Source organism: Indicator indicator, chromosome 14, assembly GCF_027791375.1.
Source record: "Indicator indicator isolate 239-I01 chromosome 14, UM_Iind_1.1, whole genome shotgun sequence".
NCBI classification, from domain to species: domain Eukaryota; kingdom Metazoa; phylum Chordata; class Aves; order Piciformes; family Indicatoridae; genus Indicator; species Indicator indicator.
Window position 1 is genome coordinate 2,758,009 of NC_072023.1, and position 26,077 is coordinate 2,784,085.

General features: G+C 42.1%; 1 protein-coding gene across 1 annotated transcript in view; it reads left to right on the forward strand.

Annotated features, from left to right (window-relative positions):
- Positions 1-8,675: 8,675 nt before the first annotated feature.
- CEP290 (centrosomal protein 290) overlaps positions 8,676-26,077 on the forward strand; it is a 51,109-nt gene continuing 33,707 nt past the window's right edge. The window contains exons 1-22 of the mRNA XM_054386762.1: positions 8,676-8,777; positions 8,916-8,993; positions 9,884-9,953; positions 10,358-10,404; positions 10,943-11,086; positions 11,264-11,317; positions 12,613-12,633; positions 12,787-12,939; positions 14,159-14,341; positions 14,934-15,023; positions 15,104-15,226; positions 16,432-16,555; positions 17,449-17,621; positions 18,188-18,350; positions 19,656-19,756; positions 19,842-19,929; positions 20,440-20,549; positions 21,677-21,761; positions 22,915-23,057; positions 23,590-23,754; positions 24,597-24,746; positions 25,769-25,884. Coding sequence (XP_054242737.1) covers positions 8,676-8,777; positions 8,916-8,993; positions 9,884-9,953; positions 10,358-10,404; positions 10,943-11,086; positions 11,264-11,317; positions 12,613-12,633; positions 12,787-12,939; positions 14,159-14,341; positions 14,934-15,023; positions 15,104-15,226; positions 16,432-16,555; positions 17,449-17,621; positions 18,188-18,350; positions 19,656-19,756; positions 19,842-19,929; positions 20,440-20,549; positions 21,677-21,761; positions 22,915-23,057; positions 23,590-23,754; positions 24,597-24,746; positions 25,769-25,884 — 2,483 coding nt within the window. The remainder of the gene's footprint in view (positions 8,778-8,915; positions 8,994-9,883; positions 9,954-10,357; positions 10,405-10,942; positions 11,087-11,263; positions 11,318-12,612; positions 12,634-12,786; positions 12,940-14,158; positions 14,342-14,933; positions 15,024-15,103; positions 15,227-16,431; positions 16,556-17,448; positions 17,622-18,187; positions 18,351-19,655; positions 19,757-19,841; positions 19,930-20,439; positions 20,550-21,676; positions 21,762-22,914; positions 23,058-23,589; positions 23,755-24,596; positions 24,747-25,768; positions 25,885-26,077) is intronic.

A 26,077-nucleotide genomic window follows, 5' to 3' on the forward strand; every position in this document is an offset into this window, starting at 1 on the left:
TCACCAAGAGAGAAATCTGCTTGAGAGCTACAAGGGCTTGTAGTGACAGCACAAGGGGCAATGGCTTTGGGCTGGAAGAGGGGAGATTTCCACTGGAGACTAGGAAGGAATTCTTTCCAGTGAGGATGGTAAGACAATGGAACAGGTTGCCCAGGGAGGTTGTGGTTCCCCCTCCCTGGAAGTCTTCAAGCCCAGGCTGGAGGAGTCCCTGACTATGGCAGAGGGGTTGGAACTGGATGATCTTGAAAGGTCCCTTCCAACTCAACCCATCCTATGAATCACAATTTCTGTATTTAACCATTCACCTTCTCCTTTATGTGCACATTTCCGTCACAGGTATGGCTGCAAACACACAGCTGTAATTGGTTTTTTTCAAGAGCCACAGACAATCCAGGCAATTCTGAACAGCTTATTAATATTCTCATATTAAGAAGCTGATTAGTATTAATTATAAATGCACTGTAAGGAACAAACATAGGCAGCAAAGTGCATTTTTCTGGGTTTAGCAGCAAGTCACACAACGCTCTGCTTGAACTGTGTGAAGCTTGGTCACCTCAAACGCATCACACAACACCCTTCCCAAACTGTTGTGTGTAAAGGCACCATGAGGTCTTGGCAACAGGTGAGCAAAAAAGAAAATCTGGGAGATTTGCAGCAATCTGCTTCCAGGGCAAGCACAAAGAGAAAACTGGGAAAAGGCCATACACAATCTGTACCTCACACAAAACTGTAGCAGAGAAACTTTACTACTTCTGACTTCATTCTGGCATTCTAAGGTCTTACTTTCCCGCAGTATACTGTAAAAATACATGGAGTCATTTACCACCAAGGCAGTTAATGTTCTGCTGAATTGAACCGTAAGTGTGGCTTTGCAGTCCCTCATGACAGCATAAGAAGTCAGATTTTGAGGAAGGCTCATCATCAGAACTTCTATTTCCTACCTACTACTACAGCTGGGTCCACCACCAAACTACAAGCTTTGGACCTGGAATGATGATCAACGTGCTGAAAATGCAAGACTAAAGCAGGAGGCTTATAAAAGCTCATCTGCAGTTGGTAAGCCAGGAATAAGTGGCTGCCATTAATCTCAGAGGAAAACAGTAATTGCTGTTTGACAGCCAATACTCTTCTCACGCCAGCTAATCTGTTATGTCTGAGGTTTGCAAGTACTGCAGAAGCCATATAAGGACTGTGCAAGAGTGAGAATATCACAGATCACAGATGTGCAAGAGGCTGCTGAGGCACTGGTATGATTTGGCTGCTCAAATGAGTTGGATAGATTCCCCTTCTTGCCCAACAGACGTGTTGAAATTTGCTATCCAACCAAGTATGGTCTTGCAAGTGCCAGTGCCTCACCACTCCCAGGGCTGATGTAGTGATAAATAACCTGTCCAAGGCTGCTTAACAACTTGTTTGCCTGCTGGGATGGAGAACCACATCACTGACTGCTCCAACACATGTAAGCAGATTGATCAGCCCTCCAGGTATTTTTTCATCTCACCTACCAGCTACCTTGACAACTGCCCATCAGACAGCTCAGCTGCCCCTTGGGCTGCATCACTGCCAGCTCCTGGTCTAGGGAACAGCCACAGTGCCCCAGGTGCATGGGTGGAATCAGGACAGACACATACTTTAGCACCAAGGCTTCTGTTGGATGATTTAATTTACAACAGTATCTAACCACATCATGAAAAACGTACAGCTGAAGACAATAAGCAGACAAGAGGAGCCTTATGAAACAGGAACTGCATGATTGTGAGAGCTGGTTTTGGAGAAACAATGCCTATCTGATTGTTAGTCTGATGTTCTCAAGTTGTTTGGCACAGAAATCTGCATCTGGCATTCCACTGATGCAGAGACATTCAGTGGAAAGGACAGGCAAGAACCAGAGCTCTCAAGCAGGTTTGGTTTGTAAGGCATGTAGATGTCCTCTTCTAACTTCTTGAGAATCCTCTACCAGCTCAACCAGTCTTCTACAAGAATTACAGATAAAAGATAGAACAAACCAAACCCAAGAACAACAACAAAAAGAAACAACTGAAAGCCCAACTCACTTTGAGAAAAGCAGCAAAGCAAAGCATCTCGCTACAGTCACTACCAAATCCATCACACTACAGATGGTTTAACAACACATACTGAAAAATAGAGTAGCCTGCACACACACAAAAATAAATTCAACACTAATAGAAAAACGTGCAATTAGGTTCTGAAAGTATCCTCAGCTGGGAGACTTGGAAGTGTGGAAACCATCTTCTGCCCACATGAACTTTAGGGAAAATTAGGAAGGATGAATTTATTCCAACAGCTGTTTAGCACTCCATAATTAGCTAGCACCTAATAACCAAGCTATCTGCCACCTTACATCAGCAACAGAGCCTTTGCAGGAGGAAATCTATTTGTGTTGGTCAGACACATCTCACTACCTAACTTTAGAAGCTCAAAACATACATTTTTTTTTTTATTCTTCTACTGGGTAGTGGCACTTAGATAGCCTAACAACAATTCCTGACCAATCCTTCTTCAAAGATGATATTCTATGCAAGACACTTTGCAATTCTTTAGAATAAAAAGACATGAGGATGTGGCAATAACAGAGAATTTGAGAACCATGGCATTACCCAAAATGGATCATCAGTTGTTACAACTTACAGACTGATTCAGGTTTTTTTAACCTCACATTTGAGATAGTGAATATTTTCATTCAGGCTTTATTGAATGTTTGTATATCTCCAAATTCCACATGGAATTTTTCAGTCATAGCAGGATGTCTGCATGTTCAACCATAATCAAAGTGTTCTCTGGAGAAGACGATGTAAGCATCAGTAAGGCAACTGTCTTCAACTCCACAGTGTCATTTTGATCATCAGTGCCTTGTGTGTGCAATGTGAAGCATAATTATTACATAAATCTCAAGGAACTTAATTTTCTTCTATTAATCAGGCTGCTGGAAAGGGAAAAAGGCAAAACAAAAAACAGGCAATTTCCATAAGGATCAGGCAGATTCTGGAAAAGCTCTGAAAACAAAGAAGAAATTATACACATAAATAAATCACTCCTAGATTTATTTTTAGATAGGTGAGCAAAAAGTGGTGGCTGAACTGATGAACATCAGCAGAGAAACACACAATAGGTTACCAAATCCAGTAGTGCAGTCACTTAAAATGGCGTTTTAATTCAGCTCTTGAGGCTCTGTCAATCTCCTGATTTGTCTTGCTTACTTGCTGCTTTTCCTGGACTTTTATTTTTGGCTAAAATGCCTATTGTTTCTCCTGACTTGATGAGTGTTCAAAGACAGAAAGAGATCATAATTTTGTTTCTGTTGTTTCTTTCCAACACAGCATTTAGAGTTACCTTCTCCTAAAAATGTCACTTGAGGTGTAACCTCCAATAAACCAACTGAGATGCACAGTTAAAATTGAAATTACTTGGTTTGAATCTCATATAGGAGAAGCCAAGCAGTATTTGGGAAGATGGAAGAATGTAAACCATGTCTGGATTCCTCTTTCATCTTGCTGATATCCTAGAGCAGAATAAATGTAATAAGGAAAGCTTTATTGCAGTGAATTTCCTCTGCAAATACTACAGGATCAAGAGGAATGGAATTAATCTGAAATCCTCTTCATTCCCCAGCAAGGCAATGGCCCCCAGCCTTCTCTTCATACAGTTCTGAGAGATCAGCCAGATGAGGAATTGCAGCTCTGACATGGAGTCAGAACACATGTTGCAGCCCAGATGAGAGATTTCCCAGGAGGAAGTCTGTGAAGAGCTTGCTGGCAACCAAGCAGCTGAACTAACACTCAGGACATGTAAGGCACTCTGCTACAAACAAGGAACAAAACAACCTAAACCCACACTGGCTGAGCTGGTGGTTTACCAAGGCCAGGTTGGATGGAGCCCTGAGAAACCTGACCTAGTGAAAGATGTCCCTGCCCATGGCAAGGGGTTTGGAAGTAGATGATCTTGAAGGGCCCTTCCAACCCAAGCCACTCTGTGATTATCTTCAGTTTGCTGCATGCAACTGGTGCAACAGTCAGCTGGAACACAAACCACCTGAGTATGATATGTATTTGAAGGTATTTTATAGCTTCAGATGATCTTCAGAACCTCACACTTTAAAGCCAAAAATTCAGGCTTTTGGGGGTTTCTTTTGTTGCTTTGTTTTTCTACATTCACCCAGTAACAAAGTAATACCTATTATATTTGTTGTAATTCTATAGAAGATGATCAGTTTCCTCACAAGACACTGATGCAAAAATACTATCTCTAAAATACTCTCAGTGTTCTAGAAACACCACAGCAGAAACTTCATGTTTGTTAGCAGTAAAAATGAAAAGAAAATAAATAAAATAAAGGAACAAAAGCTACATGGGTGGCATCAGCTGAGAAGACAGCCTTTAGATTCTGCTCTGCATGTCCTTTTTTAGTATGCTCAGGCTGTTTGCCACTTCTTGCAGTGTTTGTAATAACATTCCAGGAATTTAGTTTTGGGGTTTTTTTTCATCTTACAGGTTTTGGGTTAGAATCTTAGAAATGCACACTGTTATCAAAACTCTGGTTGAACCATGGCTGCCTCAATCTTCTCTCAGGGTAGGTCAAGCTGTGTACTATGGAACCAAAATGCTCTTCACCTCCAGAACTACAAGCAGGGATTCCCACTAAAAGGTGACTGACTTACACAATTAGATGTGATGCAGAACAAAAGCAAAACTAATTAATTTGTTCCCACCCATTCTGTATTTTAAACCTCTTCTCATTTTCTGTTAATACTGCCACTTTTTTCAGTCCTTTTCTTTTTCACTTGTGGAAGTTTTCATGCCCATCTCAAAATCCCTTAGAGTTCTACATCAATATTCCTCACGTCCTGCACTACACAATTCTAACCTAAATGTGATTTCACTACTAGTGCATGCAGTCACAATTTTCTCTTGATTCTGTAACAGAAGACCACTCAAGAAAAAGATGGAAAACCACTCAGAAAATGCTGAAGCACACTAAACAACACACATCAAATAGCTGTACTGGCCTTACTAGCTTGTTAACCTGATGATGAGGATAAAAGAAAGAGTTCCTATTCCGAAGCATCTTACCATCAATTGATTATTTTCTGTGTCACAGGAGGATCAATTTCCTGAAAGCTCAGCAGCATTATTCTCTGTGGATCATCTGCTTCACCTCTAAAAGCCCTCCTGCTAAGAAATCATTGTTTTTCACTTAACTACCATGAAGTTTTGCTTTTATTTCCTTTTTATGAAGAACAATTCACTCTCTTCCCCTTCCCTAATTAAACAATTAGCTTGTGGTACCCAACACAGAGCTGCAATTAACCCATCTCTGGCTGAAGTATACAAAGTCTTTCAATCAAGAATTAAGAGTTATGCCACGACCTAAACAAGTTACATAACTACAACCAGTGCCAAGTATCTTGTGCCTTGTCAGCCTTCATTATCAATGCTAATTAAGAGACAGCAAAGAAAGTAATGTATAAGCCAGGAAAAGGCAAAGCTCTCAAGATGCCTTTATGATCACCTTTCTATTCTCGTTAAAAAAAACAAAAAAACAAACAAACAAACAAAAAACCCAAATCCTCTTCAGCTCTCCACAGCTGACGAATAAATACACACCCCTCAAACGGTTGCTGGTTTTCCCCTTGTATCTGGAACAGATGTTTTCACACCTATTCAGCTAAAACGCAGGACCTCCAACTTATTTTGGGTCATCAGACCACTGCCAGAGCTCAGACCTCTTCGCTGACCACCAGTACAAAAGGGATGAAAAGTTTCCAGGCGTGATCTTTATCCTGAAAAGGCCCGCATAGTTCACACGTCGTTGTTTTCCTGTACTGCTCTGCAAACTACCTGCCAGGCCCCCACTCTTCCACGCTCACACGTCAGGCACAGGTGTACCTGGGCAGTGCTGCAGCCCTCCAGCCAGCCGGCAAGGCGGGCACCACTGCCCGCTGCCCTGCAGCAAGCCCAGGGCGACTGGCGGACGGGACCAGGCGAGCGGCCGCCGACAGCAAGCCTGAGGAAGGCAGCGGGGCCGTGCCCCGCTTAAGCGGCCGGGGAACGCGGGTAGAGACCGAGGCCCTCGGCAGAGCGCGGAGGGCTCACGTATGCGGCCTGCCAGGCAGACGACCACCCTTGGCTACATGGAGCTATCAGGGGCAACGGCAGGCGTTGGGGGGGGCAGGAAGAGACCCGAGCAGCCAACCCTCCTACCCGCCAAATCCTTCTGTGAGCTCTGCGCTGCCCACCCTACCTGAGGCCAGGGAGAGAACGGCCTGAGCGCTACCGGCACCGCCGCCCACGGCTTGCTTACTGCCGCCAGGCACCGCGCGTGCGCCCCGAACCCCGCTCCCCTCTCGAAGGCTGCCGGGAAGCGCCGGGGCCGCGCGTCCCGAGGCATGCTGGGAGCTGTGGTCCCGCCGGGGCCGTTAAACGGTTCTGCTCGAGCGGGCTCCCAGCCGTTTTTCTGTTGCATAGGCTGGAGAGCCGGGCTGGCACCGTGGGTCCTTTCGTGACGTGGGAGGCTTGGCTTTCCCCTCGCCTGTTGGGGTCCTCGGGAGCGGAGCCGGCGGGAGAGTTTGATGGCGTCGCCTAGCAGCGGCCGGCGCCGTCCTGGGGCCGCGGTGAGCTCAAGGGGCCTGAGGCCCTCTGGGAAAAGAGGCCCGAAGCGCGGCGGGGCTGCCCGAAGCGCGGCGGGGCTGCCCGCAGCTTCTCCGGCGGCAAAATGGACAGCGGGCGGGCAGCCGGGCCGGGAGCGGCAGCAGGGCCAGGGGTCCCAGCCAGAAGAGCCCCGACGGGGGCTTGGCCCCAGCAGATCCCAGCCTCTTGTGTCTTCCCTCCGCTGATGCCTCCTCAGCTGTGCCCTGTCGTGAAGGTGGCCGCTTAATAAGGGAATTTGTCTATGGAGGGACAAAAAAGGCAAACTAAGGGAATTTCACCAGCTGAGACGGGTGAAAAAGAGGCAAAATTGGCCCTTAGCAGCATCCCGGAGGCATTATGGCTTGTCAGCACAACATTCTTGGGGCTGGAATACAGAAATTGGAAAAAACCAGGAACGTTGTGCAAGTTCCCATTGTGGGTGCTGCTTTGTAGTCTAGATCTCTGCAGGCCGGTAGGTGAGAATTAGTCTGGGTAGTGCAGTTTGAAAATCAGCAGCAGCCTAAGCTTGCTTATCTGGACTTCAGTAAAGCCTTTGACACCGTTTCTCACATCATCCTCCTGCAGAAACTGTCTGCTGATGCCTTGGATGGGTGGACACTTTGCTGGGTTAAGAACTAGCTGATGGCCATGCCCAGAAAGTGGTGGAGAATGGAGTTAACTCCAGTTGCTGGCTGGTCACCAGTGGTGATCTCTAGGGATCAGTGCTGGGGCCAGTTCTCTTTAACATCTTTATCAATGATGGTGAAGGGATCAAGGCACCCTCAGTAAGTTTGCAGATGACACTAAATTGGATGGGATGTTGATCTGCTGGAGGGTAGGAAGCCTCTGCTTCAGAGGAATCTGGCCAGGCTGGATCGAAGAGCTGAGGTCATTGGTATGAGATTTAACAAAGCCAAGTGTTGGGTCTTGCACTTGGGTCACAACAATCCCCTGAATGCTCCAGGCTTGGGGCAGAGTGGCTGAAAACTGCCTGAGAAAGACCTGAGGGTGCTGGTTGACAGCTGGCTGAAGATGAGCCAGCAGTGTGCTGGGGCAATAAGTAGATTCAAAAATGTTTTGGTTTAAAGTTGGCAGAATTTTGAATTCTTTTTGATTTTTGCAACATTGATAATAAAGGCTGGAGTGAGCTCCAGAGAACGGAATAATCCAGTATTTACAATCCTTTCTGCCTTTTTTCAGGTGCTGCATTGACATTCAGGTGTATGAAACATCAGTGTGGCCCATAGCAACCAGTAAGTAAACAGTGGACTGAAATTGCATCACTTTGTGAGATTTTTCTCATTTTCCAAGTTGTCTACTGTCTTTTATCAATTCAAGTAACCTTTCTACTCTTTTATCAATTCAAGTAACCTTTCTACTCTTTTATCAATTCAAGTAACCTTTCTACTCTTTTATCAATTCAAGTAACCTTTCTACTCTTTTATCAGTTCAAGTGATCTTTCTACTCTTTCCTCAAGGCTTCCAGTCAACTGGAAATGGTATTGAATACACGAATTTAGTATCTTAGAAATGAATGCCAAGAAATGGATGCTTATTGTGTCAAACTGGAGCAAGTGTTGGTTGTTTGAAATATTTGAAGTAATGACTTGTCCTATAAGACCTCCAATGAATTCCAACCTACAAGGTTCAGCCAGCTTCCATTTGAGATTGTTCATGAACAAAACCTCTCCATTGAGAGGTGGGGAGGAAAAGAAGGATGTTAAAGTGGAGGTTGGTGTGGTGTGCTGGTCTTCTCTGTGCCACATATTCATTGAGTAAGCATGATGTAATTTTTAACTAAAAGGGAAAAAAAAAGCTTTTACTACAAACTCCAGTGTCCACAGGAAACCAAAATGTGAACACAGTGTAGCGTCAATTAGTGTTACAAAATCAACACAATCATTAGAATCACCCTGTGTGGTTCAGTGGCCTGCCTCCTTTATATCAAATGACATAAAATTCAGTAGCACTGATAATGCCTGATGATTATTGTTTTCATTTTATGTCCAGGATAAAAATTGTAAGCTCAACATGGCACCCATCTTAGACTGGAAGAAACTTATGAAAGTTGATCCAGATGCTCTGCCTAATCAAGAGAAACTAGCAAAAAAACTGCTGGAGACCATGTCCAAGGTATTTAAGGGGAAAACCAGAACATTAGGGTTTTGTTCATTCCTCCCTGAACTGTCTCTAGCCTTTCACATACAAAGATTATTTATTTGGTGGATTTCATTGATATTTGTATAAAAACACTATTGTCTCTTTCCTTAGGTTGATGGAAAAGACTTAAAAATGGAAACTCCAGAACAGCTAATACAGCTTTTTAAAATTACTCAGTCACTACTGAAGGTATTAAGCTTCACTTTCTAACATTTAGCAGATGCTTTTTTTTTTTTTAATAAAAGCATCATACTCTTTTTTTTTTTTTCCTTCTTCCCCTAGGAGCATTTAGATGCTAAATAGTTGCTTGCTCTAGAGTATCTACTTGAAGCTGTTGAAATCATGGCAATGGCAGTGGGAAGTGACTAGGGCTAATGCAGAGGAACATTAATTATGGTTAGAAATGTTAAGGAACATTAACTTTTATAGACCAAAAATGCAAATGCCTATAAATATGAGGAGTGAGTGTCAAGATGAAGGTGCCAGGCTCTTTTTACTGGTGCCCAGTAATAGGACAAGGAACAATGGGTATAAGCTTGGGCACAAAAGGTTCACCCGAACATAAGAAACTTCTTTACTGTGGGGGTGCAGCACCACTAGAACAGGATGCCCAAAGAGGTGGTGGATTCTCCTTGCTTGGAGGCATTCAAAACCCACATGGGTGTGTTCCTGTGTGACCTGTGTGATCCTGCTTTGGCAGGGGGGTTGGAACTGGATGATCCCCAGAAGTCCTTTCCCACCCCTAACATTCTGTGATTCTGTAAAATGAGTATGTCAAGAACTATTTGGATATGGTAAGCTATTGGTAAGGATTTAAACATTAATGCAAGTTTTTGTGCTAGATGTTTTAGACTAAATAAAAATGTTACTGTAAATGAAGAAAAACTGCCGTCCTAAAACTGATCCTGTAAATCTCTCATACTTTCTTGTATTTCATAGATGCATTGAAAGGATTCATAGAATGGTTTGGGTTAGAAGAGACCTTAAAGATCTACCCCCAAGTCCCAGCACTAACAATCTTAATGTATGTTAGTAGTAAATAATTCTTCTTTCTTTACTATACCTTTTTTTTTCCCCAGATGAAAGCTGAAGAGGTAGAGTTGGCACTAGAAGAAGTTGAAAAAGCTGGAGAAGAACAAGCCAAATGTGGTAAGCAAGCTAATTTATGATTTGTTGCTTGTATTTTTCACTTGGTTTTTAAGTTAGAGAGTTGAATAAAATAAAAACTGCTCTGGAGTCAGTCATTTCAGTGAAGCCCAATATTTGAAGGCTTAGGTTAACCATTGCTTTTTCATGTATTTTTGCATTCATAGATTCAGGGAATGGTTTTGGGTTGGAAAGGACCTTAAGGATCATTTAGTTCCAACTCCCCTGCGCAGGGGCACCTCCCACTAGAGGCTCAAGGCCTCATCCAACGTGCCCTTGAGCACCTCCAGGGAGGGGGCATCCACAGCCTCCCTGAGCAACCTGTTCCAGTCTCTCATCACCACCACTGTAAAGAATTTCTTCTTAATCTCCAGTCTAACTTAGCTATTTCTGTTCTATTTTAACAGAAAATCGGTTTCAAACAAAACTGATGAAGCTTGAAAATGAACTACAGGTATGTTTTAAAACTTTGTTAGTACAGAGAATGCTGTTTGATTATTTTAGAATGCATTTTTCTAAACTAGTATTTTATTCTAGCAGAGAGATGTAATAGCTCTGCATCAGCTAATAATTTTTATTGGCTTTTGAATATTCACCAGCTTCAGATTTCTGAAGCGCTCTCTGCACAATGAAAATTTTATATCTGAATAAACTGATTTATTGTTTGAGATTTCTGGTTTTTGTTGAAAGGAGATAGTGATCCCTTCCTGTTCCTTTTCCTGAACAGGATGAATGTTAGTCTTACCATCTGCTTTGCATTTTTAATTCTATTTTTAAGAACTGTCTTATGTTTCATAGCTTCATAGAAAGGTTTGGGTTGGAAGGGACTTTAAAGATCATCCAGTTCCAACCCCCCTGCCATTGGCAGGGATACCTCCCACTAAACTGTGTCGCTCAAGGCCTCATCCAGCCTGGCCTTGAACACCTTCAGGGAGGGAGCATTCACAACCTTGTAATGTTATTACTGATAGCATTATTTGATGGTTCTTCAGGTGGCACAAAGATCTGCTGGTGGTAATGACACTCGTTTTCTGCGTGATGAGATCTGCCAACTGGAAAAGCGATTGGAACAAAAAGAGAGACAGTTAACAGATACAGAAAAAGAATTGGAGAAAGAGAAGAAAGTGAATGAACAGGTGAGAAGGACCCCAGCCTGACATCTCTAATAGGTGTTCTGAAAAGAGCTTCTGACATTAAAAATCACTGATGAGATAGGACTGCTGTGCATTCATGTTCTGTTTGTTTCTGGACTTCATCTTTTCCATAGTTTACTCTGTTAGGGATCCATGTCAAGGTTTTCCATCTTTTTCCAGCTTGCTCTTCAGAATGAAGATGCTGAAAATGAAAACATCAAGTTAAGGAGGGAGGTTAGTAAAGAATTGCTGCCCATGTACTGTATTTTTAACTTTATTTATAAATATATTATTAGCTTGCTACATTTATAATATTTGGGGAGTCAGGATTCTGTCTTAGAACATTTCTTTCTTACTGGTAGAAAGGAAATATGTTATTTTATTCACATTTAGAAAATACATAGTGCTCCAGTGAACAATCTTGCCTGGAGCAATCTGGTCTAGTGGGAGGTGCCCCTGCCCATGGCAGGGGGGTTGGAACTAGGTGATCTTCAAGGTGCCCTCCAACCCAAACCATTCCTTGAATCAATAAAGAGTTGATTGAGATTAGGAGATGTCAACATCTGAATTTACAGACTCCTACAGTGCTGTAATTTTGTTTGGATTTTGTGTTTTGAGTCTTTACTATTTTTCTGAAATGCTATTGGCAAATAGATTTGGCTATTAGATAGGATTTGGTTTAAGCATGATGGTTTTGCTCAGATTGATTGTTTCAAATAAAATTACCAACATTTAGTTTGACAATAACAGTAAAGGCAGAGTTAACATTTTTTTCCTTACTAGAATTTTTTCAGTCATTCACACCTGGCATATCTGGAATACTGTATCCAGTTCTGGGCTCCCCAGTTCGAGAGGGACAGGAATCAACTGGAAAGAGTCCAACAAGGGCTACAGGGATGATGAAGGGACTGAACCATCTGACTAATGAGGAAAGGCTGAGAGACCTGGGGCTGTTAGCCCTTGAGAGGAGAAGGCTGAGAGGGGATCTTATTCATGTCTATAAATACCTTAAGGGTTTATGTCATGAAAAAGAGGCTAGTCTGGTTTTGGTGGTGCCCAGTGATAGGACAAGGGTCAATGGACACAAACTGGAACCCAGGAAGTTCCACCTCAACATGAGAAGAAAGTTCTTTACTGTGGGGGTGCTGGAACCCTGGAGCAGGCTGCCCAGAGAGGTTGTGGAGTCTCCTTCTCTGGAGACTTTCAAAACCCATCTGGATGTGTTCCAGTATGGCCTGCCCTAGGTGATCCTGCTTTGCAGGGGGATTGGACTGGATGATCTCTGGAGGTCCCCTCCAACCCCTACCATTCTATGATTTTCTTGAGACACTTTTTTAAGATCCCTCCCAGCCCAAACCATTCCATCATTCTATGGTGTATGTGTTTGGATGGCAGTACGTGCTCAGGTATATAGAAAACTCTTATTTTGTCTCTATTAATTCCTGTTTAGCCTTCCTAAAGCAAAGATCATTTCTAATCTTTTTCATGCTTTGTTTTCTTGCTCTTGTTCTCTCCTTTTTAATCTGAAGAAAAAACGCATAATGAAAAAGGTGAGGCTTCTAAGTTGTTGGTTTTAAAAGTAGATTGTAGGAATTTGGATGAGTTTGGACTGCTTTAGCTTTTTGTGTTAGCTTAGTAGAAGAGCAACAACTTTGTCTTCACCTCTTGCAAAGAGGTTTAAGCTTGGATTGCTTCCTGTGCAGAACGAACAGTTGCGCCAGGATGTAGCTGACTATCAGAGGGAAATAGATTCCCAGAAAGAAGCAATTCTGTCACGAAGAGGAGAGGATTCTGATTACAGATCACAGCTGTCCAAAAATAAATTTGAGCTTGCCCAGTATCTGGATAAAATTCAGGTAAAAATCTATGCCTGCCATTGAGTATTTATTAAACTGTTACTGACAGCAGTGTTTTTCACAGAGCTACAGGCTGGGTGCAGAGTGGCTTGAGAGTAGCTCTAAAGAAAGAGTCTTGGGGTGTTGATTGAGGAGAAGCTCAACAGGAGCCAGCAGTACCCTCATGCACCTCAGAAGGCAAATTGTGTCCTGGGCTCCATCAAGAGGAGTGTGGCCAGCAGGGCAAAAGAGGGGAATTCTCCCCCTTGACTCTGCTGAGACCCCACCTCCAATCCTGCCTCCCCAGTATAATAAGGGCATGAAACCTTTGGAGTGAGTCCAGAGGAGGGCCACAAAGATGATCCAAGGACTGGAGCACCTCTGCTCTGAGGAGAGGCTGAGGGAGCTCAGGGTGTTCAGTCTGGACAAGAGAAGACTTTGGGGGTCCTTAGAGCTGCCTTCAATAGCTGAAGGCATCCTACAGGAAGGCTGCAGAGGGACTTTTCATGAGGGTGTCTAGAGACAGGCCAAGTGGGAATGGTTTTAAAGCTGAGGGGTTTAGAATGGATCTTAGGAAGAAGTTCTTCAGTTATGAGGGACTGTGGAATCCAGAGAGGTTGTGGATGCCCCCTCCCTGGATGTGTTCAAGGACAAGTTGGATGAGGCCTTGGGCAACCTGGGCTAGTGGATCGTGTCCCTACCCATGGCAGGAGTGTTGGGAGTAGATGATCTCTAAGGTCCCTTCCAACCTAAGCCATTCTGTGATATATCAATTCATGTGGAATTTATAATGGATACTGTTGAAATTTCACATCCATATGAGATAAAACTTACTTACTTTGAGAGTGATAGGTTGTGGTTCTCCTTCTCTGGAGATACTTAAAACCTGCCTGGATGTATTTCTATGCAGCTTGCTGTACGTGAATCTGCTTTAGCAGAAGGGTTGAACTAGATGATCTCCATGAGTCTATTCCAACCCCTACCATTCTTTCATTTGGGATATGTTTTGCAAATAATTTGCATGTGTGAATCTGGCTGAGGTGTTGAAGCTACTGCTAATGGGAGATGTCTTTGACTTGCTGTTAGGATTTGTTTGAATGGATCATCTGCAGGTGAAATACTACTCTGCCCGTTTCATGTGAGACTTTCAAGTCTTACATTTGAGGTAGCTAGCAGTTTGTGCTGATTCAGGTATTAAGATGTGCACTTCTAAAAAGCAGCTTTTTCTTTGATTTCACAGAATTTGACTGAAGCTAATGAGAAGTTGGACATTCAGAACCAGGAAATGAGGAAGAATCTGTGGGAATCAGTGCAAGAAATGGAGAAGATGACTGATGAATACAACAAAATGAAACTCATTGTGCAACAATCAGATATTGCTATGGACCAGTTAAGAAAAGAGAAAGAGCAATACAAATTTCAGGTAAGAGCTGACTTGTGTTACTGAATGTTTTTTTTTTTCTTTCCTTGTTAGGTTTATACTGGATTTTCATGACTTAGCTCAAATTAAAACACATGCAGCATACCCAGTTAAAAGCACAGGGGTCTACTGAAATGCTCTCATTTTTAGTGCAAATTTTAAAACCTGACTGCAGATCACAAGATTTTTGTGCAAAATGTTAGTCATACCCTGTTCTTAAGAGTTATGACCTTCCCTTGCTGCTGTAATTCTAATTGTTAAATTAGGCAAAGTAGGTAAATTAGACTAGATAAATTTAACTGATATTGGGAAGAAATTCTTTCCAGTGAGGGTGGTGAGACACTGGAACTGGTTGCCCAGGGAGGTAGTAGATACCCCCTCCCTGGAGGTGTTGTTCAAGGCTAAACTGGATGGGTCCTTGAGCAATCTGGGCTGGTGGAAGGTGTCCCTGACCATGGCAGGGGGGTTGGAGCTAGATGATTTTTAAGGTCTTTCCAACCCAAACCATTTTATGAATCTATGAAATGATACCTGTTTGATGGAGTGTTTTGGTAGATATATTCCGGAATGATGCTCATTCAGATCTCATTTCTAGGTTCAGGAACTTTCAGATGAACTGAAAGCAAGGAATGAGGAAGATGATCCACTCATGGCAGCTGTGAATGAAAAAGTTGAAGAATGGAAGGTACCTTTTCCTACTTCTTTTTTTTTGGTGTTATTAGGAACTGTTTCAAGAGTTCTGATGGTATTTTGTCTTCTTTTCAGAAAATCTTAGCTTCAAAAGATGATGAACTGCTAGAGTATCAGCAAATGGTGTTGAACTTGAAAGAGAAAATGAAAATGGCCCAACTTGATGTAGACAGAAACATTATCATGGCCCTTCAGCAGGTATGGTATAGTCTATGTGAGACATCACACACCTAAAAATCATCATTCACTAAATATGCTACAGAGCAAATAATTATTTAGTCTTCATAGTTTGCCAACAGCAGAATATGTATTAAGTATTCTTCCTAATATATCCTAATTATTACTTGAGAATTATGAGACGAGTTCATTCATTCCACTACAGAATTAGCTTAACAGACAATACACAAAGGAAACTTCTCTTGATGTGTTTATGAACTGGGCCCTTGATGGATGGTTGGTTTTGTTACTTCCATATTTATTTTATCTACTAGTGGAGTGATTGCTTGAGCATCTAAGTATCCATAATTTAATGTTTGTTAAATGATAGATTAGTTTCTTTTCTTTAAAGCTATTAGTCAAGGAAGAGTCTTACCTGATGTCTAATTTTCTGTCTTCCTGTGTCTCACCTGATGCCATACTGTTAAGTCTTTTTTTCAGCCTGTGGACAAGCTAGGTAGGATTTAAATATCTCTCACATTCATGCAAAAAAACCTTGAAAAAATGAAAAAGAATAAATATCTAAATCCCACAGGCCAATAGGAATGCTGATATTATAGAAAGTATAGCATATGACAGCAGGATGATTTCCTGTCTTGCTTCAAGGTTTGTAAATAAATGTGCTGTGACATTTGTGAGCCCTTGTAGCCTGAGAAGTATGGTGAGATACAGAAGTTTCATGGGTTTCCTTTTTCCATTCATCAAATTAATCTCCCTGTGAGAGCTCTGAAGTTCATGTATAAGCACAGAAATAGCTCAATAGAAGTTACTTTCCCAGTCACTGTGTACTTCTGGATGTACATGCAAGCAAAACAAAGCATGATGTGGATTTTGAGAAGCTGGATGAGGAAGCTGTGAGAAACCTGAATTTTTTCAGGAACCTCTTGAAATACTGCTTTTATTTTGTGTGTGTGTGTGTTTGAATGCTCTATTTTTACTCTTTCTTTTATTTTTCCTGCTTTGCCTTTATATCCCAAACTTCTAGATAATATCTGATCTCTATGTTGTAAGTACAGCATATTTGATATTCTGTAAGATGTTTTATTAGCTACTTTGGATTTCTTCACTTGCTGTTTTAGCTGCTTTGAATTCCTTCGTTTCTTGTGTGGTGGGTTCTCTTGGTAGCTTGCCTGTTGGTAAAGAAGAATTCTTTAATGGAGGCTCTTTTTGTGTGTGTGTTTATGTAGGGTGTACAAGACAGAGATGCTCAGATCAGATTGCTCACTGAGCAAGTTGAACAGTACACCAAAGAAATGGAGCAAAATGCATTTATTTTCGAGGAGTTAAAAAATGGTCTCCAAAAAGATAAAGGTAATGTGACCTTTTTAATGTCTATAATGACATTCTGTCTAGAGACATTGATTTCTGTAATGCCTATAGAAAGAAAAATAAGAAACCCACAATTTTCTGTGCATTCTTTATTCCTAGAAACATAGGGGAAAAATTTTACAGCATCTGATTAATATTAGTCTCTAATTTTTCTGTTCATTTCCATTTTAGTAAACATTTGTAAAGAGTTTACATTTATTTATGACCAGTAACTGTATTTAGATAGCAGTTTAGATGCCAGACCTTACCTGGAGTACTTCATCCAGCTCTGGAACCCTCAGCAAAGCAAGGACATGGACCTGCTGGAGTGGGTCCAGAGGAGGACCGTGAAAATGATCACGGGGCTGGAGCACCTCTTCTACAAGGACAGGCTGAGGGAGCTTGAGTTGTTCAGCCTGGAAAAGAGCAGGTTCAGGAGACCTAATAGTGGCCTTCTAGTACCTGAACAAGGCTTACAAGAAGGCTGCAGAGGAACTGTTTCCAAAGGTCTGCAGTGATAGGATGAGGGACAATGGTTTGAAATTAGAGTGGAGGAGATTTGGGTTGGATGTTAGGAACAAGTTCTGCACCATGAGGTTAGTGGAACACTGGAACAGGTTGCCCAGGGAAGTGGTTGAGGTCCCATCCCTGGAGATATTCAAGATGAGGCTTAACAAGGCTCTGAACAACCTGATCTAGTGGAGGATGTCCCTGCTGCCTGGTGGGGGTTTGGAGTAGATGACCTTTGGGGGTCCCTTCCAACCAAACAGTTCAATGATTCTATGAATAACATCATCTGAGGAGTTCCTTACTTGATGCATGGCTGACAGCAAGAACTCCTAGTTGAACTGTAAACAGATCAAGGTGTTTCGTTATTGTGGTTTTTTTTTTTCCAGGTCACTCATCTCTTGCTCAGCAGAATCATATTAAGGATATGCAAGAAAAAATAAAAATGCTGGAAGAGAGAACGAAGGAGGCTGAGAAATCAGCAGAATTAGCAGAAGCAGATGCTAGAGAAAAGGATAAAGAACTTGTTGAGACCCTGAAACGAATGAGAGACTACGAGCTGGTAACCAATTCGTCAGAGTGGACAGCATATTGTGTCAGATTTTTAGATCTAACAGTTTGGTCTTCCATTTTTATTTGACTGTGTTCTAATTACAAATTAAGCTGATGAGTTTTGATGCTAATGGGTTGGGGTTTTTTTCTCCCACACGCATGTCATTTGTTAGCCGTACTTAGCAATTTTTACATCTCAGGTTTAACATTCACGTGGGCTTCTGAGGTCTGTTGAACAGTAATTGAACATTCAAGATTCTCTGAAGAGTCTTGTGGTAAGAGGACTCATTTTTTAATCAAAAGACAGTTTTGTGGGATCTGCTTTTTATTCCCTGACTTACTATGGATAGCGCAGAATACAAGCTGAACAAAACTCTTTTCTCACCTGTTTAAAGATTCATCCTTTCTTTTCTTACCTCTTTTCTCATCTTATTAAGGATGAAAGACAGATTCATCCTTTATTTTCTTGCCTCTTTTCTCTCCTTTTTAAGGATGAAAGGCAGATTCATCCTTTCTTTTCTTACATCTCCTGTCAGTTGTTTTTTTGGTTTTCACTTTCCATTTGGGTTTTTACAGGGAATATATGGTTTGGAAGAGGCTGTTGCTGAAATAAAAGCTTTAAAAAGGCAAATCAAAATACAAGATCATGAGATTGAAACATTGATTCAGGAAGTCAATAAACTTGAACTTAAAATAAATGATGTTCTTGATGAAAATGAAGAACTCAGGGAGTGTTTAGGTATGAGACATCCATTCTGTTCTCAGTTATTGTGAAGGAATTGAAGTAACATTGTCATGGATATCTACTAACCAGTTGGAAATAATTTTATATATTCTGCTAATATTTGCAAGTATTTTTAGCTAGTTAGGGCAAACTGCCTGACCAAAGGTGAATGGACATGACTAAATATGGCTTACAGGTTGCATTGAGGGAAGAAAGTAGGAGAAGAGGTTTTGCTGAGGTTTTTTTGTTTGGATTCCTCTTGGATTGTTTAATTTCATAGTATGGAGTTTGGAAACCATATCATGCTGAAGTTGTAATTCTAGATTGAAAAAAAAACAAGGAAAAAATTTGGACAGGCTGAATTTGACACAAAAGAATCTAAACATAAATATTTTGGGTGGCACTTTTTTGACTTTGAGTAACTGAAGTAAAATTATGCTTTCTTCTGGTATTACTACATATCATGCAGCCCAGAAGGCAAATTGTGTCCTGGACTGCATCCAGAGGAGTGTGGCCAGCAGGGCAAGAGAGAGGATTCTGCCCTTTGACTCTGCTCTGCTGAGACCCCACCTCCAATCCTGCCTCCAGTTCTGGTGTCCCCAGCAGAAGGACGCAGAGCTGTTGGAGTGAGTTCAGAGGAGGCCACAAAGATGATCCAAGGGCTGAAGCACCTCTGCTCTGAGGGAGAGGCTGAAGGAGCTGGGCTTGTTCAGCCTGGAGAACACTTTGGGGGGACCTTAGAGCTGCCTTCCAATACCTGAAGGGATCCTACAGGAATGCTGCAGAGAGACTTTTCCCAAGGGTGTCTAGCAATAGGACAAGGGTAAATGGTTTGAAGCTGAGGGAGAGTAGATTTAGACTGGATCTTAGGCAGAAGTTCTTCAGTATGAGAGTGGTGAGACCGGAACAGGTTGCCTGGGGAGGTTGTGGATTCTTTCTCACTTGGGGTGCTCAAGGCCAGGTTGGATGAAGCCTTGAGCAGCTGAGTCTAGTTGAGAGGTGTCCCTGCCCATGGCAGAGAGATGGGAGTAGGTGATCTCTGAGGTCTCTTCCAAGCTAAGCCATTCTGTGATTTTTGTGTATATGTAAATGTGTTTATAGAATACTTACCTATATTCAACTACCAACATTATTCTTTTAATTCATTGATTTGTAGAATGGTTTGGGTTGGAAGGGACTTCAAAGATCATCTAGTTCCAACCCCCTACCATGGTCATGGACACCTTCCACTAGTTATGTTCTAATTTAAATCAACAGCATTCTAATAATTATATATCTTCCTCTATATTGAATACTTAGACACCATCTAATGTGTTATAGGTCTTGAGCCAAAGACAATGATTGATTTAAATGAGTTCAGAAACAGCAAAACACTGAAGCAGCAACAATACAGAGCTGAAAACCAGATTCCTTTGCAAGAGGCAAGTGACAAATCTAGTTTTTGCTACAGAATACCAATGTGTTTGAACAAAATGAAAACCCTGATCTGTGAATCATCCTTTGCAGATTGAAAGGCTGGAAGAGGAAAGAACTGAACTGAAAAAACAGGTTCGGAAGTTGGCTCAGGAGAAAGTGAGAAAAGTTGCAACAGCAGGTAGGATTTTTTCATTATAAATTGTTCTTTCCAGAGCTTGCTGTCTGTACTAACTAATATGAGTAGGTATAACATAGTCACATGTTTAAATTACAAGGCCAGATACATTTCATTCAGTCTGTAAGAAGAGGTGAGTGATTTTGGATTTCCATAGTCTTACAGCCCAGTAGCTTTTTGACTTGTGATGGCTTTTAATGCATGACTGAGAGTTGTGTCACTGACTAGATGGTTGATCTTGCCATGATTTCCAGTAAATCTATATAATCCTTTTCCACTAAATCTAATGTGTGTGCTTCAAAAAAACCTTAACACTTCAATTCTGAGCGACCCAGGGAAGCATAATGTGCTCAAAAGGAAAGGTTTGCAGCTCTTTCCCTTGCAGGCAGAAAAGTAGAACTTAGGTATCCTAAAGGGAATATGTTCCCTTGTTTGCAGACCAATTAAAACTTCCTAACAAGGCTAATTAAAAATTCATAATAAATTATTGCATGAACATTTCCTTCCAATTAGGATTGAGTGGTGCTGATGTGCAGATAACTGATGGCTTGACTGAAGAGGAGGAAAGAGATAAGAAGTTGGATTTCATGCACAGACATGATATTGCTGAAGTAAAAGCAAAGGTAGGTGCTGTGTGTACTCTATAACCTCAGACCACATCTTCCCAGGGTGGCTGCTGCATCTTCTCTCCTCTCAGCCAGCTGAGGGCCTGCCAGCAGCTGACATGGCCCTGTCTGGGGTGCAGCTCACTCCCCAAAGTCACTCGAAGCAAGGAAATGCCCACACAATATCTGAAGGGCCTGCAGGACCTACCCTGCCTGCCAGCTCTCCTTCCTGGAAGCAGGGGAAGGAAGCTGCTCCCTTCCCAAGTGCTGATACTGGCAGCTCTGCTTTGCCTGCCCTGGGACAGCTTCCTCTTCCTGGGACAGCCAGCACAGGATGGGGCTGTCTTCTGTCTGTAGCTGTCTTCAAACCCCAGGGAGCTGGGGCATGTACCCTGGAGAGGTTGGCTTCTCTCTGCTCCATGGCTCTACCTCAGATACTGGGGTGTGACCCACATAAGCATCAGGATCAAACCTTTCAGAGCCCTAAGCACTGGGGAAACACCTGGGTGCTTGAGGCCCAAAATGAGATGGGATGCTCCCTGCCTTCTCTCTTGAGAACTTGGGGAAGGACAGAAGTGAGCAGAGCCAGCAGCTCTGGGCATTTTCCTTTGGCCAGGAAGATCCCAAGTCTCAACCTCACAGGGCAGGTTTAAGTTGGACATTAGAAGAAAATTCTTCACTGAAAGGGTTCTCCAAGGCTGGAACAGGCTCCCCAGGGAGGTGGTTGAATCCCCATCCCTGGAGGGGTTTAGAAGAGGCAGAGATGTGGTGCTGAGAGCCATGGTTTAGCCCCAGATGTGGTAATGTTAAAGAAAGGTTGGACTTGATGATCTTAAAGGTCTCTCCCAACCAAAATGATTCTGTGACTCTGTGATAAAGCAAGGTCCCAAACTTAACTGGATTTCTCTTTCCAAGTAAAAACAATGTTCTCTTTTCTTGCTGTGAAGGTGAGGTTCTTTCTTTGCTTAATTCTATAGAACATTTCATTTGGCTTTAGATACTGTGGGATTTCCCTGGTGAATATATGTAGATGAGCAAGATTTGCAAGCATTTATTCTCCTTTAACCACACAGTCTCGATGAAAAATCTAACATGAAAATTCCTAAATTCCCATTTTTTTGTGTTTTCTTTGCTTGTGTCTTTAGAATGAGTATCTTGCAAATGAGTTAAGTATGAGAGAGAAAGATTTGGAGACGAACAGGATTGTCATAGCCAAATTTCAATCTCAATGTAAGTTGCAAAGTGTTTTAAAGGTAGGGAATATTATATTTGCAGATAACTTGCTTATTTAGTTGTTGTGTGGTCACAATCATTTCCTTGTTACACCCAAACATTTCCAAGGCAGTCACATTTCTGCATGTGTGAAAGGCAGGCAGACAGGCTGCTAAAGAAGAGAAAGATGTGGCAGGAAACATTGAAAACTGGAAGATTCAATAAAGGAAAATGTGTTCCCATGAAGCATTTCACTATTGTTTTAGGGAGGAATGTTGTTTGGGGAGGAATAACCCCAGGGACCAGTGCAGCTCCATGGAGAAAGACCTTGGAGTATTGGTGGACAGCAAGTTATCCATGGAACACCAATGTGCCCTTGTGGCCAAGAAGGCAAATGACATCCTGGGGTGCATCAGGAAAAGTGTGGCCACCAGGTCAAGGGAGGTTCTCCTCCTTCTCTCCTCAGCTCTGGAGAGACCCCACCTGGAATAGTGTGTCCAGTTCTGGGCTCCCCAATTCAAGAGAGACAGGGAACTGCTGGAGAGAATCCAATGGAGGCTGTGAGAATGCTGAAGGGACTGGAACATGTGTCTGATGAGGAAAGGTTGAGAGCCCTGGGGCTGGTTAGTCTGGAGAAGAGAAAGCTGAGAGGAGATCTTATTAATGTCTGTAAATATCTGAGGGGGGAGTGTCAAGAAGAAGGGACCAGGCTCTTTTTGGTGGTGCCCAGTGATAGGATGAGGGTCAGTGGACACAGACTGGAACAGAGGAAGTTCCACCTCAACATGAGGAGAAACAGCTTTCATGGGACAGTGCTGGAGCCCTGGAGCAGGCTGCCCAGAGAGATTGCAGTCTCCTTCTCTGGAGACTTCCAAGACCCGTCTGGATATGTTCTTGGGTGACCTGCCCTGGGTGGTCCTGCTTTGGCAGAGGGACTGGACTCCATGACCTCCAGAGGTCATTTCAGCCCCTACCTTTTTGTGACTGTTTTCTTGGTACATCTCCAGGAAAACACTCTCTGGATGTTCCTAGCAGCTCTGCCTTTAAGTTCCTAATTGGTAATGTCTATACATGATAGGAACATTCTTTGTATATATCAAAACCAGAAGCAAAAGACAGTCATTCATTCTTTCAGTGCTTTTTAGAGACACATTTACCATTTCTCTTACAGTAAAAGAGCTGTCAGAAGAGAATAAAGACCTAGAACAAGGAATGAAAGAAATACTGCAAGCTGTGAAGGAAATGCAAAAGGATCCTGGTGTGAAGGGAGGAGAAACAGTATTAATAATCTCCAGTCTGGATCGTTTGGTTAACGTGAGCTTCCTGTTTCAAGTATTATTTAGCTTTATAGGATTTACAGCCTTTTTTTCCTCCTTCCTCAGTTCCTGGGTTATTGCTTAATTAAATACTAGCTTTCTTAGTTACAAGTAGGAGTCCATAGTGTGATATGGCCTCTTGCAAAATGCACATTAAAAATGTGAATAGAGATAGCCAAAAAAGATTTGTTTTTTTAAAACAAGAAATCTTCAGCTGCATAGCATAAAAGTCTTAGGTAAAATTGTTGTCCCAGCCAAAATGTTTAGGCAAGATTTCATTTGCCTGTCTTTTATCTGTAGGCGGTGTTTAAGGAAAAAAACAAACCTCTTTATTCAAGCATATTTGCAGAAAAAAAAAATTAATCTATGTCAATGGCAAACACAGCATCAGGAAATGGAGAAGCAGATTTAAAACCATGAAGATTTCATACTTGTTGCTAATTTCACTATTCTGAACTTGAGGCCTCCAGTTGATTATGAAAAATAAAGCTGTTCTGCACCTTTTTTTCTCTGTTTTGTTAATTGTTTAGGCCATGGAATCAAGGAATTCAGAGGGAATGTGTGATGTGGGTGTGCACTTGAAAGCTCAGGTTGACCAACTTACAGGACAAAATGAAGAACTGAGACAAGAACTGGAAGAGGCTCAGAAGGAGGCAACAAATTTCTCTAACCAGCTGGCAAGTGCAAATGAAAAGGTATCAGACAAACCCACACAGTCTGTAAGATGCTGAATGTAGCTTATGAAAACAGTTTAATTATACAAATGGTAATCAAATTTATGTGTTGGATTTACCAGTTTGTCTGTTTTCCATCCAAGTCTTCCTCTTCTAAATGTTGCTTTGCTTTTGGAATATGGCCAGGCCCAAAGAGTGGTTGGGGAATGGAGTTAACTCCAGTTGGTGCGTGGTCACCAGTGATGTTCCCCAGGGCTCAGTGCTGGAGCCAGTTCTCTTTAACTTCTTTATCAATGATCTGGATGAAGGGGTTGAGGCACCCTCAGTAAGTTTGCAGGTGACACTAAATTGGATGGGATGTTGATCTGCTGGAGGGTAGGAAGCCTCTGCTTCAGAGGGATCTGGCCAGGCTGGATTGATGAGCTGAGGTCATTGGTATGAGGTTTAACAAAGCCAAGTGCTGAGTCCTGCACTTGGGTCACAACAACCCCATGAACACTGCAGGCTTTGAGCAGGGTGCCTGGAAACTGGACAGGACAAGGGGGAGGGAGAGTAGGTTTAGACTGCATCTTAGGATCTCTTCTAGGGACCTCCAAAGGTCATCTTAGTTCAACCCCCCTGCAGTGAGCAGGGGTATCCTGCACTAGATCAGGTTGCTCAGAGCATTTGTTTAACCTGACCTTGAATATCTCCAGGGATAGGGCCTCAACTACTTCCCTGGGCAATCTGTTCCAGTATCCCACAACCCAGAGAACTTGTTCCTAACACCCATTAGTTGTTGGGTCTTTTTAATTGAATTCAATTCAATTTTACTTGACTAGCAAGAGCTACTTCTTTGGGGTTTTTTTCTTTCTTTTCTTTAGATTGAACAACTGAACCATGAAATAAGTTCATTACGTCAGGCAGAAGGTGCCAGTGTTGTCTTCCAAACAGTGCCTTATCCAGAGGGAATGGTTCCTTCAAGTGCTAATGCCATTAATTCTCTGAATGAATATTTAATCCATCTTGTACAGGTAACTCATTTACTCCTTGATGTCATGGAGATTTGTGATACACAGCTAATTCTTTCCAAGTCCAGTACCATGCCAACTATGGGCATGACAGAGCTCTTCAAAATTCTTTTGAAGTTCATAGATCCATGGAATGGTTTGGGTTGGAAAGACCTTAAAGATCATCTAGTTCTAACCCCCCTGCCATGGGCAGGGACACTTCCCACTAGCCCAGGTTGCTCAAGGCCTCATCTAACCTGGCCTTGAAGACCTCCAGTGAGGGAGCATCCACAATCTCCCTGGGCAACCTGTTCCAGCATCTCACTAAGTTGTGACATCCAATTAATCTATTTAGGCCATTTTTAAATCTCATAAATACTTTGCTGTGCTGTAAGCCTGGAAGGTAACTATTGCACTCACGTTTTTTTGTTGGAAATCTGAATTTTGATCTAGAGATTTGCACTCCCTTCCTTCTACTTCGGCACTTGTTCAGAGCATCTTTCATTGCTCTGTGGATTCCACTCCTCAGTCTGCATCTGCAAATCCTGCTCTGAACAGTTTTTCTCAGTACAGCAAAGGTCTCTATTTACCAGCTTGAATTTTCATCCCACTGTTTATCCGAAATATGCTTTTTATCATTCCATCTTTGATCACTTTTGTTGATTTAAAGACTATTTTTCAACTGCGTATGATTATAAAGTAGAAGATTAGTTGGGAATGTGAGAAGAAAACATCACTTTGCTGTTCAGCGTTCCTTGTCATGGTGTTTTGAACATTGAGGGCTCTAATCCACAGTGTCTTCCTGCCCTGTTTACACTTTTTAATAAGAATGCCAAAGTTTATTGGACTTCTTTTCATCTGGCCTTCCAAAGACAATGGGTTTTTAATACCTGCAGCTCACACTGTTCATGACAAAAGCATCTATCATGAAAAGCCCAAGGGATTTCAATTAATCCTTCCATGTTGAAAACCTCTTTCCAGCTTCAAGTCTTTTCATGTTTAAAATCTATATTAATCAATCTTTTTATTTGGCAAATAATCATTAGGAACTGGAAAATAAAGAGCAGTTACTGAAGCAATTTGAAGATGCAGTAGAAGGCTACAAGAGAAAATTTGCAGTGATTCGTCATCAGCAAGGGTTGCTGTATAAAGAATATCAAAGGTATTGTTCCCTCCTCTGAACTGTGGAAGTTCAACCATCTAAATGGGTAGGAATTTGGAATACAAGGCTTGCTGCTGTTTGCTTAGTGTCATAAAAGCTGCTGCTCTTGGATATGTATTCCATGTGTCATAGAAACATAGAAAGGTAGGGGTTGGAAGGAACCTTGAGTGATCATCCAGCCTAACGCCCCTGC